Source organism: Amblyraja radiata, chromosome 5 (genome assembly GCF_010909765.2).
Source record: "Amblyraja radiata isolate CabotCenter1 chromosome 5, sAmbRad1.1.pri, whole genome shotgun sequence".
NCBI lineage: Eukaryota > Metazoa > Chordata > Chondrichthyes > Rajiformes > Rajidae > Amblyraja > Amblyraja radiata.
In genome coordinates, this window is record NC_045960.1 from 54,223,299 (window position 1) to 54,250,971 (window position 27,673).

The window sequence follows — 27,673 nt, forward strand, 5'->3', positions numbered from 1 at the left end:
ATGCCGACCAGTTGCAGTGGCAGTGCGCATGTGCCATCTGCGCCATCTGCCAGACGCGCAAATGATGCCCAAGTGGGACAGGCCCTTTACAGTGCTTGCAGCGCAAGAGACCCGGGTTCAATTCTGACTACGGGTGCTGTCTGTACGGAGTTTGTACTTTCTCCCCATGACCGGGTGGGTTTTCTCTGAGATTTTCGGTTTCCTCCCACACTCCAAAGGCGTACAGGTTTGTAGGTTAATTGGCTTTGTATAAGTGTAAATTGTCCCCAGTGTGTGTAGGATAGTGTTAATGTGCGGGGATCGCTGGTCGGTGTGGCCTCGGTGGGCCGAAGGGCCTGTTTCCCCGCTGTTTCTCTAAACTAAACTAAACTAAAAAATACCCATAAAGTACCCGAGAATAAAAAGGTTGAGCTTATCTAAAATGGTGTCATTAAATATTTAACAGCAGCATAGTACTTAATTACTGCAAAATACTCCTTTTGGCGTAGAACATTTTCTTTTAAATATGTGGAAGCTCATTGGTTTATATTTTAATTCTTGTTTGAGACAAACACATTTTTTTACCCTCTCTGTTAAAACTCCACTTTTCTTTCCTTCCCTTGATTTTCTTTTCTCCACATGTTTGATATCAAATTGTCTTCAAACTTGCAATTTCTAATTTAGATTCTACATGTCTCACTGAGGATTCTTCAATCTGATTAGTGCAGGAGACACACGATCACTTGCCTTTTTCATATGACTCTCTCATCACTAGTAAAGAGCATTATGTTTTTTTTATTTCTCTAATTATTGCAAGTCGGTTCAGAAAATAAATAGAAGGTTCAAAGTGCTGGAGTAACTCAGTGAGATAGAAGTTTGAAGACAAAGTAAAGTTCAATGCATGAATCAAAATAACATTTCCTATCTGGTTTGCAAATTTTTAGCAGAAACTTGACAAGCAACTTCAAGAGCAAAATTCCAAACTATGTTTGATCCAATTCTCCAATTGAATCCAAAACAAAAAATATATATTTATTGGTCAGTACTTCTTTATTCTTATCCTTCAATATATGGTGAAAATAATTTGACCTTTGCAATTTAGAAGAATTATATTGTTTTACTTCCAATACAATTGCATAATTATGAAGATTGACAGAAGCTCAACTGGATTTGAACTATTTCACCTTCCGCCTCATTCGCACAATCAACAACAATTGTTGGAAGCGAAAGGCAAGGTTCTAATTACTGCTGACTAAGCAAAAATCATATTCTTTTTTTCGGAATGGAGGAGGAGAACAGGACCAATGTACAAATGTTTGAGAACCCCTGATCTATAGCAACATAAATTCTCAATTAAATTATTCACGACACCTTTTAAAAAGGGCATTGTCATCTTGATGGAATTTTAATGAGTAATGTAGAGGCGGGAACAATGCAGCACTAATAAAGGTATAATCTAAGAAAGTGCAAGAATAGATTAATATTCCAGTAAAGTGAAACCACTACTTATCTAATTAAACAGTTTGTCTAACATATTTCTGGTAATAATTTAAAATAAAATGTCACATATATAATAAGCCTGATATTTGCAGTAATGTGATAACATAATTGTGTATAAACATATAACTTGTTTACAAACAAGGAAACTTTATCTTGCAAAACGTTCTTGTAAGATGACGATGCTCTTTGTTACCAAAGAGTAAAATCAAAAATTTTTTTTGTGGGCAGTGCCCCAGCTAGTGCATCACATCAAAACTTGAAGAACACGTGTTTCCCAATGGCCATGACAGGTAATATGTGGATGTATTTTTGCTTGTCTATAAAATTTGCACTACTCTTTTGATAATACTTGCATAGCAGAACAGTTAGCAGACTCAAGCAATAACGATCGAAGGTCAAGATCAAAAATGGAATACTTGGTCTTTGTGAAGTCATTCCCATATCATAATACAACAATATTTATTTTGTTTAGCTCTGACCAGGGCACTGAATGGAATTTTCAGAACTAGATTTTTTTAAAATTAGTTTTTATTTAGTGTGTTGATTGTAATTTGTGAAAATGCTATTTTAAAACAATGATGATATATATTTGAACTATCTTAGAATTGTAAGCAATTTTCAGACTTCTGATAAGTACATAAAAGCATGATTAAAATATAAAATTAAATCCCAGTGAGATTTAAGAATATTTACTGGGATAACCTCCATGTACATGTATAATGCGTTTATTCGTTAGGGACACCAAAAAATATAATAGCCATCTTTCCACACATGATAAAGGTTGAGACAGCTTTACGAATAAAACCCGCAAACCAGCTTTTCACTATTAATACTCCAGCTGTTCAATGTAAAAAAAAAGATTTGTAGCAGAAATAATACAAAGTAATCTGCTCTTAATTTCTGTTATAATCCTTTTTGCATGGTATTTCTCTGGATGAGGAACACAGTATCAAAGCAAACTCCCAGTAGGATAAGCATAAATGAGTCAGAGAAAAAACAATAATTTTATGTACACTTGTTATAAAGTGTTATATTCAATTAACTTTGAAGTGGGGAAGGATATTAAAACAAGACACTAATCTTACCTTTTGTTGCAATCCTCACACACTGTGTCTTTGTCTCCTATAAAAGCAAATTTAAATAGTAGTAACTATGAATAATTATAAATTCAGGCAAAAAGTATTCAGCAATCCAAAGACTAACGACCACTTCATTTAAAAAAAAGTTTCCACATAGTTTTACTAAATCAGGTATTTTGGACCAGCTTTGTGTACATATTTTAGATAAGAGAGTGCATTAGTGATCCAAATGGAAAATAGTATCTGTCAAGTTTTAAGATAAATGAAAACCAGCTTTCATGAGTAACTATCCTCATTAGCAACCTTGGCTAGGTTGACAGTGTGGCAGCCAAAAGAGTGAAAACAACACAACTCCAAATTGTCAGGTTTGGCAAGACATTGGACCAATGTATGTACATGATAAACAATATTGTATACATCTATTTTGATGTGTTTGCGGCCATTTGTGGTTTAAATACTACCTGATGGGAACTGGAAGAGGCAACTTCTGTTCAGATTTACTCTAATGCAGATTTAATTTCCTATTTCTTGCATGTGGTATAAGCGAGTTTGGTATTCCGACCGCGTATGCCCAGGTCATAGGTCACTCGCCATAAACATTGTTGGCAACAGAGCAGCTGTGTACATACAGGCTTTCATTTCATCTGTATTTTCCAGTTTTGATTCTTCCAAGTAAGACAATACTGCTTTCAAACTACGAATTAGTTGTATTTTTTGTTCCTTTGTACAAGGCTACGATGATTTTGTCGTTTTTATTGCTGTATGCTTCGGTGAGTGTGCGAGATCGTGCTGCTGCGTTTCGTCAGTGGTCGGGGTTCGGCCCGGGTCTCTGGCACTGTTGAGTAGCTGCTGGGCCATCCCCGCTCCCTCCCGGGTGTCCTGACCCTGTCCGGGGGCGGCCGGAGGTGTCCGGGGTGGCCCTGGGCTGGCGTGGCGCCGGCACGAGCTTGCAGCTGGTGCAGGAAAGGAGGCGCTGGCTCCAGCTCAGTTCAGCTCTGGCTCCCGGGGGGGCCATTCCCCAGGGGGCCGGGGTCCATCAACTGTGCCTCTCTCCTTGTCCAGTGGCTGTCGGTTGGCCCCCTCGGTGCCGGTGGGGGCTGAGCGCCGGTCATCGGCGGGGATGCATACGGGGTGCTGCGGTGGCTCGGCAGGTCAGGCAACATCTCTGGAGAAGGGTCTCAACCCATTCCTTTTCTCCGGGGATGCTGCCTGTCCAGCTGAGTTGCTGCACCGCTTTGTGTGTGTCCCCATTGATGGCTGGGGCTCGGCTTTCGCAGGCGCCGGGTGGGTTGCCGGCGGCCGCTGGGTGGGGCGGGGGTTGCGGCTGGCGGTCCCCAACCCATCGTGGAGCGGGTTCCTCTGGAGTTGGGGCGGGTTTGGGCTGGAGTTGGTGCTTCTTCTCCGCGCTGGCTGTGGGCCTGGAGCCGCCGGTGTCCTGTCGGTCTGGGGTCGCCCCGGACGTCTCCGGCCGCCCCCCAGGCGGGGATGGGACACTCGGGTGGGGGGGACGGGTGGTCCAGTGGCGGTTTGACAGCGCTTGCGGCGCCGATGGCTCGGGTTCGATCCTGGTTACGGATGAGGCGCGGGTCAGTGTGCGTGCTTTCCCCTGTCTCGTACTCGCATCTGCCTCCTATCTATCGCTGTTAAACCCCGCTCTACCGCTACGTGGCACCCCCGTTCCTCAGATTAAATATATTTTTACCCATAAATTATGAATGAAAATATGAATTTATACACAGTTTATACAGCCAGCGTCTTGTTTGCTTTTCTTTATGGCGAATGACCTTTGCTAATCCCATGATTCCTTGCATTTTTCAGAATACCGAACTCGCTTATTGACATAATTGTGGCTCATTACAAATATATGATACAAAAAAACAAAAAAAAAACAGATTTTGCGGATTCATAAAATCAATACTACAGGTCAGTTAATACATTGTCTTAATAACATGACACCTATATAATGAAAAAAATATGGTAAATTATTTAGCTAGCGTGTAACAGGAATATAATTATGGTGCTCAATATGTATAAAATAAAAGCAAAGTCATGCTACTTTCAATGAACTACACCAAACTTGTACACTTGGCCTTTTCTCTGGACATGTTATTTTTTATAAAGTATGTGTATATGTTTAAAATTAAACAGTTGGTTTTGTAATTACATTGTGGAGATCAGGATTAATGTTACATTAAATTTGGGCTGAGCAGTTCTTAAAGCTGCACGAATGACTGTCATGTTGAAAGCCAGTTGACACGCACTCTCCAATTTTTGCTGATCAGAAAGTCACCCGGTGTGACCACGTTTATCCCCAATCCAAACAAAAATTATGATGCCATTCTGTGTTTTTTCTCTTTCCCTTAGATCTGCATGCACAGGGAATTATTAGGAAAATTAGGGATGGAGAAAGTGAGAGAGAGAAAAGTCTTGCTAGTAGGAGTGTTTGAATTCAGAAATATTGGAATAATCTCTCTCATTTTCCCCTTCCTCTTGAACAAATGCAACAGTTAATGTTTTAAACCCCTCTCCAGCATTGTACAACTTTTTTGCAATTTAAAATATTAACTGAAAGCAAAACATGCGCAGTATTACATCTGTGCCTTATTGAATGCAAGATTCATCATTTGTGACTTATAAAGTCAGTCATGTCTTGAAATATCAAATGGTGAAAGGTACTTTCCCATCCAAAGAACCATAAGTTTATGTGAATACATAGGATACTTATAAAATAAATTATATTGGGAAATGATAAAGTGCCATAATTTGGCATTTTATGGTAACTGGTGTTGGAGAGAATAAATTAGGCTTAAATGAACAGCAAAAAGGCCACATTCATTGAGACTCATTTAATTAGATCGCCATACTTGCTAGTGTGTGGAAGGGGGGAAAACTTTAACCACCAACTATTTCTTTTGATACATTTATAATTTTAATCCACAACCAAAGGACAAAACATGTTTATTGGCTTCACATTTGCAAGGTAAGCAAGCATAGAGAGCAGCCTTGCAAACATTTCCCATTTTATCTTGTGGAATTTTGCTTCATCCTACTGGAGCGCTTTCAAGAATTTTCTCATTGGCATTCAAACTGCTGCTCATCATTATGGGCCAGAATGCATGCAGGCACAGAATTCACGCTGAAATTCCAGTGAACAATGAGACAGGGTTCAAAATTTTCATCACGGAGCTCACCACTCACCTTTTCAACACTGCTCACAGCTTGAAAGTGTATGTGATATCCTTTCCTGGGGTCCAAAGGAGGATTCCAAAACCCATTGTAGGTTTTGTTGTCACCCACTGTAAAAGGGGTTTGTTCAGCAATTCCGCTGGGAGGAAAATCTGCAGCGTAATAGTATGGTGAACCTCGAGCTGCGGACGTTTGATAGGTAACTGGAATCTGGAAGCACTCTGCCATTCCTGCCTCCCTTTTAGATCTGTGGGAATTCACTTGTTCGACAACAACTTGATAGGAACTTGGAAAGAGAAGAGATTTACAAAATTAGTTATTTACAAATTAGTTCCATTTACAAATACAACTGATATTTTTTCAACGTAGAGTCTGAGTGAGATACAGTTTGGTAACAGGTATTCTGGCCGACTGTGTCTATGCTGATCATCATTCATTTTACCCTAACCCATTATATTTTCCTCATATTCCCATCAACACGTCCAGATCCTACCACTCATCGACACTCTGGGGTCAATTTACAGTAGCCAAATAACCTTTATGTGAAGAGACTTTGACCTCAAATATTAATTTTGGTTCTCTAATAGACAATAGACAATAGGTGCAGGAGTAGGCCATTCGGCCCTTCGAGCCAGCACCGCCATTCAATGTGATCATGGCTGATCATCCCCAATCAGTACCCCATTCCTGCCTTCTCCCCATATCCCCTGACTCCGCTATCTTTAAGAGCCCTATCTAGCTCTCCCTTGAAAGTATCCAGAGAACTGGCCTCCACCGTCTTCTGAGGCACAGAATTCCACAGACTCACAACTCTCTGTGTGAAAAAGTGTTTCCTCGTCTCCGTTCTAAATGGCTTACCCCTTATTCTTAAACTGTGGCCCCTGGTTCTGGACTCCCCCAACATCGGGAACATGTTTCCTGCCTCTAGCGTTTCCAAATCCTTAATAAACTTATATGTTTCAATAAGATACCCTCTCATCCTTCTAAATTCCAGAGTATACAAGCCCAGCTGCTCCATTCTCTCAGTATATGACAGTCCCGCCATCCCGGGAATTAACCTTGTGAACCTAGGCTGCACTCCCTCAATAGCAAGAATGTCCTTCCTCAAATTTGGAGACCAAAACTGCACACAATGCTCCAGGTGTGGTCTCACTAGGGCCCTGTAAAACGGCAGAAGGACCTGTCGCTCCTACTCGAGTTCTGACTGCAGTAGGTGATGTAGCTTCTTGATAAAATGAGAACCTCCCATCCATTACTTCTCAATGAAGTTCAATCACAGTAGGACTGCGATTAATCTTGCATCCAGAGCTGTTTGCTCTTTTTTCTGTTATTCTTTCTCTCAACTTCCTTGCTGGTCCCCCAAGCCCGAAAGGCACTTATGATCTTCAAGCCCGAAAGGCACTTATGATCTTGATAAAATAGGGTGGGAGAATGAAAAGGCTGTACCAACAGAACCTAATTCTCAGAAACCACAAATTCTTCTATTCTGAAAATGCCACATACACCCTGAAATTAGCCAGCAGTGTTAAACAACAAAATAAATCAAAGGAACCTATAAATAATGGATGTCCTATCAATAATATTTCATTTGGATACTTAAGTGTTAGTTTGATATATTGCTTGATAGTTGGAAGGGAGTAGCTCATACAAGATTTCTGCAGCAAACATTGCACTCATATAAAAATATTTTAACAGGCTATTTAAATACTCCTGGACCCTGCCTAACCTGAACATTGATTTAGATGCATAAATGCTATTTTAAGTTAGCATTGCATCAAAGTTCCCACACAGTATGTCTCTTCTATGCTGTAAAAAATCAATCCCATTTTTACATGATGCTTGTATTTTGCTGAGACATTCTGTACATTTTTGCAGTGAAGGAAATAGAGATGGAAAAATCACTGAGTAGGTAGAAAAGAACATTATATAAGCAATGAAACTTTGAAAATTGTTTGTAAAGTGGTTCTCCACATCTCAGCATGAATAAATCGGAGCGTGGTTGTTTCGTAGTAGGTGTCCCAAGGGCTCCATTGATCCTGGAACAGTTGTCTGCCTTCTCTCTTTTGATTGCAAATGGTGATTGCTCCAGAGAGACAGGAAATGGGGATTAGACATTATGAAAAGCAGTCTGCGTACTTTAACATTTCTACTTATGTTTTGATTTAGCAATACATGATTCAAACAATCCAATTATGCTGCTGTAAATGTTGCAGAACTGATATAAGTTCATGCTACCTTAAACACGGTGTAACTGAACAAGTCCTTGAAATTTCTCATTATTCATTCAGGTCATTTCACTCATTTTTGGCAGTTCCTATTAAGTGCAGTAAATGTACTGAAGCAAATTGTTTCTCAGGATACCTATAAAATTGACTGAATACTTCAAAAATCCATTAAAAAAAATTAACATTAAAGAATATTTTGGCTACCACATCACTGAGTAAGATTACTGAACTGTTAGTTTAATTTCAAGCATGTCAATTACCAAGATTTCATGGCCACCATGATACATTTCAAGTAATGAAAATTGTTTCTGTATAAATTTAGTTAAAATTTAGACATACGCTGGATTCAAATTATTTATTTGACATTTGACATCTTTTTTACGGTGGAGTATCCGATAAGGTTCTGCCAATATCCAGTGAATGAGTTTTAATGCTGAATCAGCTCTATTTTTATGTTTCCCTGCTTCTGACCTCAATCGTAATTGTCACCTATGCCCAAAGTAGTTCAGATTCGTAGTTGAGACTAGTTTAACATTAATTAACATTAAAATCATCTCAAAGGACAAAGTGGCCTTTTTTCAACATTGTGTTGAGTCTATGAAAGGACGAGTAGAATTGTGTTCAGTTCTGGGCACCATGTTATAGGAAAGATATTGTCAAGCTTGAAAGGGTTTCTGAAAAGATTTACGAGGATATTACCAGGACTAGAGGGTGTGAGCTATAGGGAGAGGTTTAGACTCGGTCTCTATTCCACGGAGTGCAGGAAGATGAGGGGGGATCTTATAGAGGTGTACAAAATCATGAGAGGAATAGGTCAGGTAGATGCACAGAGGCCTGTGGAAGAATTCTTAATTAGATAATTGAAATAGATCAATCATTAATAATAAACTGGAGGAGGGAAAGGAGGAGTTTTTCATTAGATCTGGAAAAAGGTGAAAAGTAGTTTCATACAATTTGGAATGGTAAGATGATCTGCTTAGTTGAGGAAGTCCCACCATAAATTTAGGGGGGTTGTCGGAAGACCAGGGTTTGAAGGTATTAGAAAGGATGGGAATGACTCTTTGAATTGGGTTGGAGTGAAAGATCTAAGTCTGCAAAATTGAATCTGAAAGAAAAAAGGAGTTGAGCAGATAGAAAGCTGAACTGGTTTTATAGGTCCCCGGACCTCGAGGGGCCGAACCACATGGGGGTGGTCTCTTTATAATCCTATTACAGATATCAATTAACCCCATACATAACAGACATTTCCCTAACCCAATAATACAGTGGCTAATACATTGTCTAAGAAAGAAAGCACACTGTAAGAAAGCACACAGCTACATCTCCATTACAGAGCTACATCTCTTCGTCAGATAAAAGCTGTCCAGGGTCTGTCCTGCCCCAAGGAGCATGGGTGAAGCTCAACAGACTTCATACTGGAGTTGGGCGTTTCAATGGCAGCATGTGGAGATGGGGACTCCTCCAGAGCCCAGCCTGTGAATGCGGAACAGAACAACAGACAGCCAACCATGTCACCTCTGGGTGCCCGCTCTACCACCCACCAAATGGAGCTCAGGGCCTGGCAGACATTGACGCAGAGACAACAACCTGGCTGCTCAACACCCGGCTTGAGATCTAACTATTCCTTTGGTTTATGTTTCATTCGCAAGAAGAAGCGGGAGCAGAGGAGGAGGTTGCTGCTGAAAGTAGCAACAGGCAAGTTAAGAAAGCAAAAACAGGATATGGTGAGAAAACTTCATCCTACATGCTGGGAGCTAAGCTGTTCCTAAAGACCTCCTAATATGACTTCCTCCCATCTGTCAAAGATGCTGCCTCCCAGTAGGTTGGGGAAAGTTGTTGAAGTTGAGTTTATTGTCACGTGTATCGAGGTACAGTGAAAAGCTTTTGTTGTGTGCCAGCCAGTCAGCGGAAAGATAATACATGATTACAATCAAGCCATCCAGAGTATACAGATACATGATGAGGAGCGGAGATATGATTTTCCTTTTTCTCTCTGCCATCTTCTGCCCACTGCATCTGAAAACCTGGTGGCATGAGACAGAGAGCTGGCTGATCATCAAATGTTCCCTGTACATTTCAATCAGAATTCATGTACACAAGTTATAGAATTAAGCCATTCGGCCCATCGAGTCTTCTCTATTTCAAAAATGCTGTGAAAGAATGTCTTGGAAGATGGTTTTCTCAGTAGGTAGAACAGTACAGCACAAGAAGAAGCCCTTTGCCCCACAATGTCTGTGCCAAACACGGTCAAAAGCATCTCTATCTACCTGCACATAATCTATTCCCCTCCATTCCCTGCATATCCATATGTTCACAAGTTCACGGTGTAGAATTAGGCCATTCGGCCCATCGAGTCTACTCCACCATTCAATCATGGCTGATCTCTGCCACCTAATCCCATTTTCCTGCCTTCTCCCCATAACCCTTGACACGCGTTCTAATCAAGAATTTGTCTATCTCTGCCTTAAAAATATCCACAGACTTGGCCTCCACATCCCTCTGTGGCAATGAGTTCTACAGATTAACTACCCTGACTAAAGAAGTTCCTCTTCACCTCCTTTCTAAAAGAGCGCCCTTTAATTCTGAGGGTATGACCACTGGTCCTAGACTCTGCCACTAGTGAAAACCTCCTTTCCACATCCACTCTTTGGCTGTGCACCTCTGTTTAGGAAGTTCTGGCTGTTCTTACATATTCCTAGAGGCACCTGAGATCTGCCCTCATACACTTAAGCAACAAGATGAGCTGACAGCATCACAATCACAATCACAATCCGTATTAAATAAAAATAACTTTTTAATTTAAAAAGTGCAAGTGAAATGAATTTGCCAGCAGCGGTACAATGAAAAAGAACACACAAAAACACAATACATATTTAACACAAACATCCACCACAACATTCATCACTGTGGTGAAAGGCACAAAATTTGGCCCGTCCTCCTCCATTTCCCCCCGTGGTCGGGACCTCAACCCTCCGCAGCCGCCGCTGCGGGCGTCCAGATGAGTAGACAGGTAAAAGTCCAGGTGAGTCCTGAAACGGTGCCTCCCCACCGGAGCTTCAGGTTGGTGTAGGCCGCAGGCCGGCGGCCGAAGATTTAAAGTTCCCGCCGCGCCGCAGTCAGAAGCACCGCAGACCGTAGGGCCGGTGGTCGAAGCTCCCCTCCAGGGCTCCCCGGCGAGGGACCCCGCTCTGGATGGTAAATCCCCGCCGTGCCCGCGGTAGAAGTTGGCTGCGCGCCCGCGGTCTTCTCCTCCCGGGTCCCCAACGAGGGATCCCAGACCCAGGTCGCCGCGCCAGCTGGAGTTCTGCAGACCGCGGCTTCAGGCTGCCACAGGCCAGCTAATGGAGCGCTCCCCTCAATCGAGGGCTCGCCCGCTCCGCGACGAGAGTTCACGCTGCACCCGCTGCTGAAGCCCCGGGCGCGTCTCCGGGAAAGGCCGCACCGATCCTCGATGTTAGGCCACGGGGGAGGCGACATGGAAAAAGTCACCTCTCCGTGGAGGAGGCGACCAAAGCTGTTTCCCCCTTACCCCCCCACACCACCCCCCACACAAAACACACAGAGAAACATTAAAAACACACATTTAAACACACTAAAAAAACAATGGTTGGTACAATGGTTGGGAGGGAAGGAACAGATCTTCAGTTGGCTGCTGAGCTTTAGGGGTTTGATCATGGTTACCACTAAAGCTGGCAGTGCCTCACCCTCTAAAGCTATGATTCAAAAGATTGATCTTCACTAATATCCAAAAGCAGTCATGCACTATTCAAATAATATGACAATGAAAATATTTATAATTAAAACTTGAGACTATTAGAATAACAAAATGCTTTCACACAATTAACTGAACTCAATTAAACCGAATAACATGGAAATTAACTTCTAATTACTGCTTTCTCTCCACAGTCTTTTCTCTTGTTGATTTAAATGGGTCCACTGCTGGCTCCATGGTCAGGTTTCCCAGCCAAAGAGTTAGAAAATGGTTGCATTTGAGTCCATGAGGAATCCATCAATGCCACTTTGATGACGAAGATCAGCTGGAGGAAAAAACTGGAGTTTATTTTCCAATCTTTGATCCTGAGCTTCTGGACAGTTACATTGGGAAGAAATATGAGTAGATCCGCTCGTGTTAAGCAGAAGTACTGGGACATTCTGAGGGGGGACATCAATTTCACCTGCCCATTGTAGTGAAAAGAATAATTTAAATCTCAAAGAATAGGCCTGCATACTCTTTGTGTTGCATTCAGAGTCAATTAGATTAGGAATTAATCTACTTGCATTTCTTAGTACACAAAATAAAGCACTTCAGATGTCAAGCTCAGTGGAAGCTGCAGTGCCTTCAATGGAATCAATCAATATCTGGCTCATTACAGTGTTCTGGCACATTAGTGGATTAAGACATCCATCCTTTCAACATTGGATTTATAGGGTAGATTCAACTTGATAAAACTTTCCTTATGGGATAAGAAGGCACGGTATATTTTGGTGAAAGATATGGAGAAGCTGTTGCAAGCAGAGATGAGATTTAGTGGGAGAGTTGAAAGACTAAGTCAAATTATTGAAGGTTTTACCACTGATGATGCAGCAAAAAGGGGGGGATTTGTACCATCCACATTGGAATACAATTATGTATGGGTTAGGAAATATGACTGGATGAGGATGAATCTTGGGTGGGGTTAAAATTCTTGGGCAAGGTAAACTTAGAGAAAATATGCAAATAATGATAACAATGATAATAATGATTCAGTATGCAAAGAGAAAAGAATTAGAAGATGATTAGGGTGGTGTAGATGTGGGACTTATGGGCCTGTCCCACTTAGGCGATTTTTCAGTGGACTGCCGGCGACTGTCAAGTTGCCGGCAGTTGCCTGAAAAACCGACAACTGGAACGGCGACTGTCAGAGTGGACCACACACACAAACACATTGCTTCCTTCACCAGCTCTTTATGCAGGCGGGGGACAGGGCAAGCGGGGGGAGCGCTGTCTAAAAAATTCACACGGTGCAAAGCCAAGGTGATACAGCCACACATCGCGATGAACAGGAAGGTTGGCGGTGTAAAAAGACGGCTAAAGCACAGTGTACGGTAAGTCCTTTAAAAGAGGTGGGAGAGAAGGAATGGAGACAACTTTTAAGAAGCCAGAGATACACGGCTGTGAAGCTAGGTGGACATTAACATTACAGGTCGGCTATCTTTGGTTCTGAAAACTACTGCTTACCTTTTATTTTACCAATGAGCCAATGAAATTCACCGGTCAGCACCGGTTACAACCTACACGAACCTCCGAGAACCTTCGACCTCCTGGCAACCCATTAGGACCTCCTGGCGACCCATGTACGGCTCGAGAATTCTCACTACGCTCCATGGCGGCTTCATTCTAGTCGCCACTAATTTTTCAACATATTTTCTCAAAGTTTACCTTGCCCATGTTGAAAAATTCACGGCTACCATAATGAGGACGCGACTGAATGCGGGAACTCCACACAACCATGAAGTCGACTCCCCGGCAACCACCCGCGAACATTTGGTGACCATGTGGTGACTGCTTAACCTCCTGCAGCCGCCTAAGTTGGACACGCCTATTAGTGTGGCCAATAGTTTAGTTGATGCAGTTTTCAATACATTGGATTGTACATGGATAGAGTGCATCAAGAAGGGGACTCAAGACATCTGGAAGCAAAAAAATCTGAAGATGCTACAGGGGAGGCAAGTTAAGGGTGAAGATAGTTTGAGCAATTAATTGGAATGGGTTTTGAACCCAACTTAATGGAGCCAGCTGGAGGGTCATAAAGGAGACCAATATTGCAACCATCTGTTTCAAACCCCATGAGAGATTTTAGTTACAGTAATAAGATGGATCTAGTCTTCTTGATGTCAGTTCAGAGGAAGTCCTGACATTATCAGAATTCAAAAAATATTAATCTAATAAAGTGCAGATATGCAGAGCATTGAAAAACAACAGTGGAGAAATTGAGCCATATATTATGTGTAGAAACAAACTCTGGTTCATGGATTATGTTCATCAGGTAAAAAGGAGGTAGTAACAGATGGAATGTTAACATTTTCTCCACTTTGTTGCTTTATTGCTGTTTCTTGATTGACAGTTGAAGCAATGCTTCCAGCACTTTGTATTTGACTCAAGATTCCAGCATTTAAAGTTTCTTATGTAGCCTACGCCTATCAGATTGAAGAACGGTCCTGACCGCAAACATCACCTGTCTATTCCCTTCCCAGATGCTGCTTAACCCGCCGAGTTCCTCTAGCACTTGGTGTTTTGGTCATGCTTCATTTAAAGGTAATTAAATTTGCATTTCAAAGGAAAGAGCAGTGAAGAGGTCGAATGAATCCTTCATCTGAAGTCTATGATAAATCCGTGTTCAATCGAGTTAATGGGGGCTGTGGATACATACATTTTATGAAGAGTGACAAAAACCCATCATATCATCAAGGAGCCAGGTTTGTCTAACTATTACTTGCAAAGCAAGACCTCAAGTTTGTTTATTGCAATGCTTGTTAATGTAGTTCTCTTTAATTGAATATTTTGAAATTGATCTGACCTACAAACATGGTCTGATTATAATCAAAAAGTGGCTGAAAGAAGTATGTGACTATTTCTTGCTGCATCAAGCAATGTACCATCTGCTTTAGTAATTTGGGATGGTTCATTATTTCGAACCGTAGAGCAATGGACAGTCTATTTCAGCGGACTGGACAGATTTCTATCCATCTGTCCCCATGGTAGAGTATGTCACTTATATTTTAGATCCAGAGAGCTCCAGGCCAATTTGGATCCAATGCCAAGGTCATGAGTTGTATATGTGTCTCACTGCATTCTGTCTACAGTTTGATGGCAACTCTACGTTATTGCTGTAAGCAGCAATTATCTTGTGCCATGTGACAGTGAATCTTATGAAGCAACTTCTGAACCAAACATCCATCTTAAATTATTCGAACAAAAGTATTATTAGTGGAAATGGGAAAATGTTGCTGTAGTTGAGTATGTGCACGTAGAATTACAGTAAAATGACGCAGAAATACTGGATTTTGTTGCATCATGAATTCAGTGGGTTTATATATAACAATAATTATTTAACCAGCTTCTAATAACAAGATTGAAATTAGCAATCATATGATTTCCCTATGATAGCGATCAATATCAGCTTTCAATTAATCGTTTCATGATTTTGTGAAGATTTCTGTGATTAAATTATTTTCCTTGCCATTCCCACAAATTTCCCCTCATATTTCCTGATATTGCTACTTGATTTAGCTCCACTCGCCCAGTGAGATTGTAACGGCAGGTAGCTTTGGGGTTAATGAGCGTTACTTGATGTTCAGTTTTATTCCCCTTTGAGGTCAGTGGATGTCGAATCAGGCAGGTATGTGAGATTAAAATCAGAGCTTGAGTAGGTGGCTGTCAGTGTTCAGCCATCATTTCCCCAGCCTTCAAAAATTCCATCAGCCCCTTCTCCAGAGCTATTCTACCATGACCCCTTGGTCCCTTCAGCTACATATTGATGTTTAACTTTTCCTTTCCACTCAGTGTATGTTATCCTATTTTTATCAGCAACATGGTCTCTGTTCCACCTTTGTGACTACAGATTGTAATGCCCTCTCTCCAAGGTATTCCAGCATGCTAAATTATCAGTTGCATAAACACCTGGGATTGAAGTAGAAATTGAAATAGCAATTTCCCCCAAATTCCTTTTATATTTTGAAACATTTGCGTTGTATTTAAATATAAATGTTTGCGTGACCGATTGAAAGATAGAGCATGGAAACAGGCCCTTTGGCCCGCTGAATCCACATCGACCATCGATCACTCGTTCACATTAGTTCTATTTTATCCCTCTTTCACTTCCACTTTCTGCACACTGGGGGAAATTTACAGAGGCCGATTAACCTACAAACCAAGTCTTTGGGACCCAAGTACCCAGAGGAAACCTGAGCACTCAGAGGAATCATACGCGATCACAGGATGAATGTGCAAACTTCACACAGACAGTATACGAGGTCAGGATCAAACCAGGGTCTCTGGTGATATGAGGTAGCAGCTCCATCAGCCATGCCACCAATGTTACACAAAAAAAGACACAATGTGCTTGAGTAACTCAACAGGTCAGACAGATTCTCTGGAGAACATGGATAAGGGCCATTTTGTGTCAGATCCCTTCTCCAGACATGAAGATAGTCTTTTGCGGACAGTCAATTTGCAAAATGATAATATTGGCATTGTGCACTAAGATCTCACTTTGTCAAGCATTAGTTCATAAAAAGTCTAATTTCTGATCATTTTTATTTATTTATTTTATGTTGGAAAGGTGACTGCAGCACAGAATGCATAGAAATATTAAATGAAAGACAGAAACTTCTGAGATTGCTGCAATAAACCATATAGTTTAATGCAGAAATCGCAGAGGTTTCTGCCTATATATGTCTACATTAGTTTAATAAAACATTAGTATAATAATGTATTATTAATAATAATGTATCTATTAATAATAATGAATGAAAGGTCAATAATAGTATATAATAAGATATATTGATTTTGAGATCCCTCAGTCACTGTCAACTTTGTGGATTACTGAGTGTTTCGCTGTCATTGTTGCACAAAACCCAGACCTCTACAACATGGAGAAAATAATTTTGATCTTTTTTAAATTATAATGCGGCTTCAATTTGGCAACATTCAAGTCAATGAACAAGCAGCCCAGTATCAAGAACTGTTCAGAAGGCAGAGTACAAAGTGGAGTATTCAGATTACATTAACAGCTGCGTGAAAAAAAAACTGATCAACAAATTACTCCTCATTAAGACGACAAGTAAATGTCATTCAAAATTAATGTTACAGAGAACGTAACAGTGAATTGCAGAGACATGCCAAACACAATGTAATAGGTTTTATAGGATTTCCAGAGGGGGCACTTGTTTTAGATTACCGCAGGTCATTTTGTTTCAATGCATCACCATTTTTCTCGTCCCACTTTTAAAGTCCTTTCAAATTCCCCATAATTTTCATGAAACCTTAAGCATGATTACTAATTCATTATTTTGGAGAACTAGAATTAGCTAATAATTCATATAGAAAAGCTTTGATTTTTTTTCCTCAGGAAAATCACGATGGAATAGAAATAAATTTTTAGTAATAGAATATCGTAACATAAATAGAGCAGACATATGGAACATTCGGGACTGGAATTTGAAAAATCCCTGAAGACAATCGTCTCATTGACTATGGGTGTACTTTAGTTTGCCTAACAAAGCAAAAAAATCTCTTGATACCAATGTCAAATGAATATTGCTCTAAAATAAAGATCTATATCAATAGTGACCATGCTTCTAATTTGCTGCTGAGAAACTTTACCTGATTGGAGCACCTTTAGCCTGTGCTGGTCTCAGCATGACAGTTATCGTGGTTGCTGTTTCATTAAGAATTGCATCTTCATAATCAGGTAGAGTTGGAGCTGTAGAGGAATTAAATAAAAAACAGTGAATTCAACCTTATTCAAGAGGACAAATCCTAAGAATCTTCTAACAGAGGCTGAATAATATGGTTGTTCACTTAATAAAAAGTGATAACATTTAACTTCTGATATACAGTAAGGCAATAAAATACCTTTGAACCTTTGAAGACAACATTGTAGGCAATAACTTTTCTTCAGGGAAAGGATGAAAATAATCTGTACTTTCTGTTATCACAAAACAGCTGCTTGGAAAGATAACTCAAAACTTCTCCCTCTTGGGAAAATTAGCCTTGGTTTGGTGCTTCCCACAAAACTAACATCAAGGCCTGGTCATATTATGGAATCAGGGCACATCACAGGATGTTGATTCCTAAAAATAAGTTGCTAAATTTTAACTAGACAATGCTTTTTATAATTTACGGAAATTGGGTTTGAAGTGAATATAGTAAAATAAACATGTGGATCATAGTCTGTGATTAAAGCTTATATTTTTAAAAAGTTACCATATTTTCCCTTCCATCTTTCACTGCCCACTTTCTACTACCATTTAGAAGTGTAGGAATGAAATAAACTTAATAGGCTTGAGTTATTTTAATATAGATTTTATACATTCTGTTCTTATGAACTACACAAATGCAAAATATTACATTTTTTTAAAATATAATGAAACAAAGGAAAATATGTAAATTAATGAACATCCTTTGTTGCCTGCGGCTCTTTTAAAAATATGTCCCCACGGGAACAATTAATAATCAGATCATCAATATTGTTTCTTTGAACCGCTGAAACTCGTCTTGTATTCACTGACAGCCGCCAATGTTTCTTTTTCAGAAACTAAAGTTCTTTTTTTTTAAATGTAAAATGATTAGCTATGCAAACAGTTATCTATTTAAGTGACTTCAGTTCATTTGATTAATGAACATGCATCCCAAAGGATACAAAGCCTTTCTTTGAAAGCACAGAGGCGGCTTTTGACTTGAAGCAAAAATTAGGGGTTTAGTGATCTTATTTGGACTTCAGTACTCTTACTTAAAAATAAAATTTCCTTATCATATTCTTTTTGATTTTGTATATGTTTGTTGAACAGTTTTACATAAAAACATTTTGATAATAAAAATCAAAACAATACAATCAGCAAAGATTGGTTATTTTGAGGAGATTCTGAACATTCTTTAAAGCCTTTGATAAGATTAACGCTTATTTTTATAGGATACAAATTAGAATCAAAAATTCCAATTTGTATCCTATATAAATAAATGTTTCGTTTAGTTTAGACGAAACACCTGTTTATATAGGATACAAATTAGAATCAGAAATGACAAATGTATTTCCAAAAAGACAAACTGATTAGGTTAGTCAGTTTGTGAAATTTTAAAACAATTGCATAAAAAGAGGAAACACTACAAACCTTTTCCACTTACCAGATATATTAGTTGTTATGTTGGCAACTGTAGCTGGACCAAACCCCTTCACAGTGCTAGCCTTAATAAAGAACTGGTAGGTGGTCCCAGGATGCAGGTGGGTGAAAACGTGGTGTGTGCTGTTCCAGAGTTTAGTCACTGTTTGGACGGAGCCAGCCACTTGAACAGCAGGGTCAAATGATCTGATGCTGCTGTAACTGACCTGCCAAAACATGAACAAAATTTGTTGTTTATTTGCATTATCTGGAGTTCATTGTAAAGAAGCATTTGATTCTGAAAGGGACAGACTGAGGAGCTGCATCTTTAATACCTCAGTCTCCGAATAATAGATCAGCTTTTAGGTATCAGCTTCAGTTTCTAGTATTGATGAGAAACTTTGGAGGTTCAGACTATGAATATTAAGAATGAAACTGTCTTTTATCAAAAATGCAAAGGAAGGGATATTGGGAAATGAGCTTGAGAGTGCAAATAGCAAAGGATTGGCCTTGACAAATGGCAGAAGAGGCTAGAGGGATTGCATAGCCTACTGCTGCTTATGATTGCCAGGTTCTTAACATCAATGGATTGATCAAAAGCAACTGGCCTCTAAGCAAAGCATCATGTAATATTTAAATAAAACTACAAATGGACAATAGAATGACAGATAGCACATAAATGAATTTTCAGAAAGTGCAAATAATAAACTACCAACCATTGCAGAATTGTCAGTAAAAAGAGAGCGGATGGGGGTGGGGGTTAAAGAGGTTTGAACTTAAACATGGCAAAAGGGAGAAAGCAGAGTAATAGTGCACAATTGTTTTACAGAATGTAGAACGTGACAATATTGTCCCCCTTAAGTGTTAATATTAGAACCATAGCTCCTTACACTATCCACCAGAATTGGTGTACAAAAAGTATAAAATTAAAGTATGTAATAAATGAAAATTAGAAATATTGTTAAAGATGTGGAGCCTAGAAGTGTTTTAAGTATTTTATGCAGAGGCTGGTAAAACAAACAGGCCCATGCAATGTAAAAGGTACACAAAAATGCTGGAGAAACTCAGCGGGTGCAGCAGCATCTATGGAGCGAAGGAAATAGGCAACGTTTAAGGCCGAAACCCTTCTTCAGACCATGCAATGTAAAATTTTGTATATTGAAAATCTAATGCAGACAATAAATAAATAAGGACTAAAGATAGTAAGAACTGAAAGTCCAGGGATGCACATTGAAGATGGCAAAACATGTTGAAAAGGTTGTTCAAAGATAATCAAATTGGATTCTTGGCTTAATTACTAAAGAAAGATTAATGCTAAAATGTATAAAACTTGTTTAGTTCTGGCTGGAATATTGTGCCCACACGTAGATAGCGCATATTAGAATAAATCCCTAGATCACTCCCTCTATGTCAGCAAGTCAAAGGAGCTAGTTATTAACTTCATGAATCAAGGTGGTGCACACACCCCAATCAGCATCTACAATGTCTAAGTGGAGATGTCGACAGCTTCTGGTTCCCAGGCGTAAAAACTACCAACAATTTGTCCTCATCAAACCAAGAAAGCATTCCAAGACATCTACTTCTTTATAACTTTAAGGAAACGACAAGTCTCCAACAACTCTAACCAACTTCTATATATGCAACGTAAAAAAGCATCCTATTTGGGTGCATAAGCACTTGGCTTGGCAATGGCTCTGCCCAAGACACAAGAAATTGCAGATTTGGGGATGTCGTCCAGTCCGTCACACAATCCAGTCTCCCTCCTCCCCCTCTGACTCCATCTACACTTTACGCTGCCTCAGGACAGCAACCAACATATAGCAAGAACCATTTTCATCCTGGTCATTCCCTTCTCCCCTCTGCTGTCGGGCAGAAGATACAGAAGCTTTGAAGCATGTGCCACCAGATTCAGGGATAGCTTCTTCCTTGTTGTTCTTAGACTATTGAATGGTCCTCCCATAAACTCAGATGCATTCCCAATCTTACACATTGCAGACGTTGCACTTTTTCTCTGTAACTGTAATGCTATAATGCAGTAAAACTATATTCTGCACTGGTAATTTTCTCTTTGTATTACTTGTGGTAATGGTGCATGGCTTGATTGCACTCATCTATGGCTGGATTTGATTGGATAGAACACAAAGTAAGCTTTTCAATGTACCAATAACAATAATAAATCAATACCAATACTAACAGACCTCTTTGCAGAGAGTGGAGAGGAGATTTATCAGGAGTAAGAACCTTCAGTTTTAGCTGAAGGTATTCCCCTTAGCACAAAGGACAAGGAGATAATTATTAGAGGCATTTAAAGTCATGATATATTCGGACAGTACAGTGATGGAAAAAATAGGCACATTAACAAGAGGATTCAAAAGGAAAGAGCATGCATTTCAAGGCATTTGCAAGAGAAGGAGAAGTTGGGTTCTCTTTTTACTCAAAGAGTAGCTAAGATCTGGATTGGGTAAATCATTTAAAAAGAGGTAACAGGGAAAGGGCAGATGACTGGGATTAATGAGATCATAGGTAGGCACAAAATGTTGGAGTAACTCAGTGGGACAGGCAGCATCTCTGGAGAGAAGGAATGGGTGACATTTCAGGTCGAGACCCTTCTTGCGATCAAATTACTTAAATCCTGGCACAGACATAATGAACCCTATCCTGCAAGAGGGTTAACCCTTTCAGGACACAACTCGCATGGGGCCTCCTCATGTAAGTGGACTAGAGTTTGGATGCAGGTGTATCAGGCCTGTTGTCCCAACACTGGACTCGGCAGAATAGAAAGAGGGGCAAGGTGCACCACTTATAGACTCTCACAATTATTCATTTAGTTTAGTTTAGTTTGGAGATCCAGCGTGGAAACAGGCCCTTTGGCCCACCGAATCCATGCCAACCGACGTTCCCCGCACCGTAACACCATCCTACACACACTAGGGACAATTTTACCAAGCCGATTAACCTACAAACCAAAGATCTCGGAGAAAACCCACACAGACACAGGGAGACCATACAAACTCCACAGACAGCCCCACTAATCAGGATCGAACCCAGGTCTCTGGCACTGGAAGGCAGCAACTATACTGCTGCGCCACCGTGCCGTGCCTTTGGAGTGGCTGATCTTGTAGAAAGTAGGAAAAGTGCAAGGCAGTGTTTGAATTATTTTATAACCCAACAGTTAACAATAAAGCATTTTGCACAGATAATTATTATTTTAATTATTTAAATTCATCCCGAGAATTTAATTTTTTTTTAAATGCCTCTGACAGAGACATTCAAGTTAAAATGTATTTTACAAGGACAGAGCTTCATGATATGCAGTCAGAGATCAATCACTGCACTGCTCTGCTTCACAGGAGATGTTTGGATAAAGACGGTCAGATCGTCCAGCTCTTCTTGTGCAGATTAGCTTAGTTTGGGCAGGAAGAGATGATTGGTGGTATGTCCAGGTTGAGTCCAGCAGGATCAGCCTATTCTGTTTTATCAACAAATTTTTACGTAAAGCACTAATTGCTCAGGCTACAATTTTGTAGATAATTTATGAAAGGATGGCCATTTGGCCCATTGTGTCTGTGCTGTTCCTTTTCCCTCCAGCTGTTGCAATGCAGATTATCGCTTTGTCAAGTGCCTTGCCAAATACTTATCAAGTGTGATGAGGTTGCTTGCTCTTCAGAATGTGTGTTCGAGGCACCTTCCACCCTTTGGAAGTAAACGTCTTTTCCTCATCTACCCTCTCATCCTTCAATTCATGTACAAAATCATGACAGGAATAGATCGAGTAAGTCTTTTAGCCAGAGTAGGGGAATCAAAAACCTAGAGGACGTAGGTTTAAGGTGAGGGGAGAATGATGTCACTGGAACCTGAGGGGTCATTTTTTTTCACTCAAAGAGTGGTAGGTGTATGGTATGAGCTGCTGGAGGAAGAAGTTGAGGCAAGTATTATTGCAATGCGTAAGAAACATTTAGGCAGGTATATTCGATAGGGGGCGCCGGAGGAGGGAGATGGCAGCCCTTCCGGCAATCTGTTCTTTTTTTCATCCTTTTTGTTATTTTTAGCGTTTGTTTAAAGTTTGTTTTAATGTTCTTCTGTTTGTTTTATGTGGAGGGGGGGGGGGGGGGGTTGAGGGAAACCTTTTTGTTCAGGTTCTTACCTTCCCAGAGATGTGATCAAGTTGCGGATCACATTCTCCGGGCTCTGTGGCCTACCATCGATGCAGTTGAAAAGCCGCCTCGGACTGTTGTGATCCCCACCGCGGGGCTTACCATCGGAGCCTCGGGTGAGGCTAGTCGGGAGCTCCACCGCCGCAGAAGGTTCGTCCAGCCCCGACGCGAGGTTCGATCGCCCGGCGTGGGGGGAGCTGACATCCCCCCGATGCAGGAGCTGAATGCCTCGACACAGAGGGCCCGAACGCCGCCGGTTACGGGACTCAAGACCATCCCATCAACGGGGGGCTCAAGGCTCCCGACCAAGGAAGAACAAAAAGGGAAGGACTTGAACTTTATTTCGCCTTCCATCACAGTGAGGAATGTGTAGCAGTCACTGTGATGGATGTTTATGTTAAAATGTGTTTTTTTGAGTTTGTTGCTTATTTAAATTGTATGACTGCCCTGGCCAGTGAAATTTCACTACACCAATTGGTGTATGTGACAATAAATGAACCTTATATGGATAGGATAGGTTTAGCGGGATATGGAATAAATGCAGGCAGGTGGGACTAGTGTAAATAGGGCATGTTGGTCGGCATGGGAAAGTTGAGCCGAAAGGCCTGTTTCCACGTTGCATGAATCTATGACTCTAATTGGTTACATTAAATTCTAGCTCCCTGAGTTTTTCCACAGATCTAAGAGGGAAATAGGTCTGTTCACCTCAATTTCATCTCCCTGAAGTCTCATCTGTTCCAAAAAAACAACACCAGGTTATCCAATCTTCCCTCATAGCAAAACATGTCTTGGCTTCCACCCTGTTCAATGCAGCAATATTTGTCCTACAATGTTGTGACCAGACTATATGCAGTACTCAAGCTATGGCATATCTAACGTTGCATATAGTTCTAGCAAAATACCCCAGCTCTTGTAATCTATACTGTGGCTAATTAAGGGGAAATATCCTGTGTACCTTTTAAAATTTTTGCTCACATGGCCTATAACAATCTGTGGACATACACTCTAATGACATAGATCTCAATATTTTTGCCCTTGTGTTATCTCTCCCACTTGTTCCTCCCCCCCCCCCTCTATGCTGGGCTTCACTCTTCTGTAGATGGAATTCTCTGCTTTCGAAATTAATTCCGATTGCCTAGTATTGTTCGGACATTAAATTTAATATAAAGTAATGTTTGCCAATCTACTTTTACTTTCAGTTTTCTTTCCAGTAAATTCTACCATTCCGCACCTTAGAACATTAATGCCTATGCTAAATTGAATGCCTTCGCAAATTCTCTCCCTTGATGAACCTTCGATTGACTCACATTTTCCCTCCAAAATCCAAGCCAGAACTGTCATGTCCTCTACTTGGTGGAGTTGTTATATTCTGGCAAAAATGGTCCCTTGCAATTTAGAAATTCTCTGCTTCCTTTACCTTTTATAATTTTGATACCCTTCTTAAAATTAGCGCATTAGAAATCAAAAGTTCTGCTTCCCAACACATCAGAGGCAACTCTGGCTAAGTAGTTTCAAGAAACTTCACTACTATTCTGTACACAAATGCAAATAAATTTAATTTCAAATTTGTCACAATGCCTACGAACCTTCCAATTGTGAATATTTTGTAGTCAAAATATATCAACACCATGATAAGATCAGTATTCACATATTCTAGCATTCTTAGCATGACATAATTTTTTTTTTAAACGGCATTGTGGTTAAAATGAATCACTCGGAGGACAATTGGGTTAATGTGTCAAAGGCAGACACTTACTCGGAAATTAGGTCCTTTGTTGTTAGCACATCAATTCTTTCTACAACTCGCTGAGTTTATAGTAATCTCTGTTCTTGCTCCAAATAAGTGGCGCTTCTTGGTTTAGGCTGACATGTAAAATCAAGAGCCCATGTACTGGAGTTATGTCCCAAATGTTTTCTTGGAGAATATGGCTTCTTTCATTCCATACAAAAATATACTTGAATTTCTTCTCCGCCTGATCAGCCATGTCTAAATATATTTCTCATTTTATTTGTTTCAAACAACAAACTGAATAAAGTTGGGATAGGCAGACGTGAGACAAAGGTACACCATTGTACAAAACATCACGAAAATGCATTTTGAAAATTTCCTCTGCTCCAAGACCATAAGCTGTACCATTGAGCACATTGTGACAACTTGCCCATCAGTTTTCTTGTAATGGGTAATGCAACAGAAAAAACGCTGCTAATTAATGCGCAGAAAAAAAACTATACAGGGTCCAGAATCAGGTAGAGTTAAAATAGGCACCAACTGAAAAAAACTCGATGATGGGTTTGGTATTGCATATAGTTCTCGTTGCCCTATTACAGGAAGGAATGGAAACTTTGAGAGGGTGAAAAAGAGTTTTACCAGAATACTGCCTGAATTAGAGGGTGTTAGCTATGTTTGGATAAACTCGGAATGTTTTCTCTGAAGCGCCGGAGGTTCGGGAAAGAAGTATATAATGATATGAGAAGTATAGATAGACAGTCAGAACTTGAAAACATCAAAATCTAGAGGTGATTTCGCAGTGGAGCGGACAAAATGTGTAGGAAAGAACTGCAGATGCTGGTATAAATCGCATGTAGACCCAAAATGCTGGAGTAACTCAGCGGGACAGGCAGCATCTCTGGAAAGAAGGAATGGGTGATGTTTCGGGTCAAGACCCTTCTTCAGACTGATGTCAGGGGAGTGGGCAGGGCAGAGATAGAATGTGGTCGGAGACAGTAAGGCTGGTGGGAGAACTGGGAAGGGAGAGGGGATGGAGAGATAGGAAAAGCAAGGGCTATTTGAGTTAGAAAAGTCAATGACCATACCGCTGGGGTGTAATGGGTGCTGTTCCTCCAATTTACGCTGGGCCTCATTCTGACAATGGAGGAGGCCCAAGACAGAAAGGTCAGATACGGAATGGGAGGGGGAGTTAAAGTGCTGAGCAACCGGGAGATCAGGTAGGTTAAGGCGGACTGAGCGGAGGTGTTCAGCGAAACGATCGCCGAGCCTGCACTTTGTCTCGCCGATGTACAGGAGTTGACACCTGGAACAGTGGATACAGTAGATGAGGTTGGAGGAGGTGCAAGTGAACCTCTGCCTCACCTGAAAAGACTGTTGGGGTCCTTGGATGGTCGAGGGGGGAGGTAAAGGGGCAGGTGTTGCGTCTCCTGCGGTTGCAGGGGAAAGTACTTAGGGAGGGGGTGGGTTGGGTGGGAAGGGACGAGTTAACCAGGTAGTTGCGGAGGGAACGGTCTCTGCAGAAAGCAGAGAGGGGTGGCGATGGGAAGATGTGGCCAGTTGTGGGATCCCATTGGAGGTGGTGAAAATGCTGGAGGATTATATGCTGTATGTGACGGCTGATGGGGTGGATGGTGGGGACAAGAGCGACTCTGTGCTTGTTATGAATGGGGGGAGGGGGAGCAAGAGCGGAGCTGCGGGACATCGAGGAGACCCTAGTGAGAGCCTCATTTATAATGGAAGAGGGGAACGAACCCGTTTCCTAAAGAATGAGGACATCTCCTCTGATGCCCTGGTATGGAAAACCTTATCCTGGGCGCAGATGCGGTGTAGATGGAGGAATTGGGAGTAGGGGATGGAGTCTTTACAGGAAGCAGGGTGGAAAGATGTGTAGTCTAGTTAGCTATGGGAGTCAGTGGGTTTGTAGTAGATGTCGGTCAATAGTCTGTCTCCCGTGATGGAAACGGTGAAATCTAGAAATGCTAGAAAGATGTCAGAGATGGTCCAAGTGAATTTGAGTGCAGGATGGAAATTGGTGGTGAAGTTGATGAAGTCAGTGAGTTCTGCATGGGTGCAGGAGGTAGCACCGAAGCAGTCATCAATGCAGCGGAGGTAGAGTTCGGGGATGAGGCCAGTGTAGTCCTGGAACAGTGATTGTTCGACGTACTCTACAAAGAGGCAGGCATAGCTAGGGTCCATACGTGTGTCCATAGCTACGCCTTGGATTTGGAGGAAGTGGGAGTAGTCGTAGGAGAAGTTGTTGAGGGTACGGACCAGCTCTACTAGGAGGAGGAGAGTATGTATAGACGGAAATTGGCTGGTTCTGCGGTCGAGGAACAAACAAAGGGCTTTAAGACCTTCCTGGTGGGGGATGGAGGTGTAGAGTGAGTGGACATCCATAGTAAAGATGAGGGAGTGGGAGTGGGGGCCTGTAAATGTCATTGAGGGGACGAAGTGCGTGTGAGGTGTCTTGGACATAGGTAGGGAGGGATTGGACTGGGGGGGATAGGATGGAGTTGAGGTATGTGGAAATTAATTCAGTGGGGCATGAACAAATAGAAATAATGGGTCTGCCAGGACAGTTCTGTTTGTGGATTTTGGGGAGAAGATAAAATCGGGCCGTGCCGGGCTGGGGAACGATAAAGTTGGAGGCTTTAGAGTGCAGAGAGCCGGGAGTAATGAAATCAGAAATGGTGTGTGATATTACGGTCTGGTGCTCGCCTGTGGGGTCGTAAGTAGGAGGAGGTGTCTGAGAGTTGTCGCCTGGCCTTAGTCCAGTAGAGGTCAGCGCGCCAGACTACCACAGCACCTGCCTTGTCGGTGGGTTTGATTATCAAGTCGGGGTTGCTGCAGAGTGAGCGGAGGACTGTACGTTCATGTGTGGAGAGGTTACAGTGAGTAAGGGGAGTGGAAAAGTTGAGGCGGTTGATGTCCCGCCGGCAGTTGGAAATGAAAAGATCTAAA

General features: G+C 41.2%; 1 protein-coding gene across 11 annotated transcripts in view; it reads right to left on the bottom strand.

Moving 5' to 3' along the window:
- Positions 1-27,673, bottom strand: part of ptprk (protein tyrosine phosphatase receptor type K) — a 575,861-nt gene that overhangs the window by 116,825 nt on the left and 431,363 nt on the right. For all 11 annotated transcript variants that reach the window (XM_033021238.1, XM_033021236.1, XM_033021234.1 and 8 more), the window contains exons 10-13: positions 18,855-19,056; positions 17,334-17,433; positions 5,757-6,030; positions 2,565-2,601 (exon numbers count right to left, since the gene is read on the bottom strand). In XM_033021238.1, the coding sequence (XP_032877129.1) occupies positions 2,565-2,601; positions 5,757-6,030; positions 17,334-17,433; positions 18,855-19,056 (613 nt within the window). The remainder of the gene's footprint in view (positions 1-2,564; positions 2,602-5,756; positions 6,031-17,333; positions 17,434-18,854; positions 19,057-27,673) is intronic.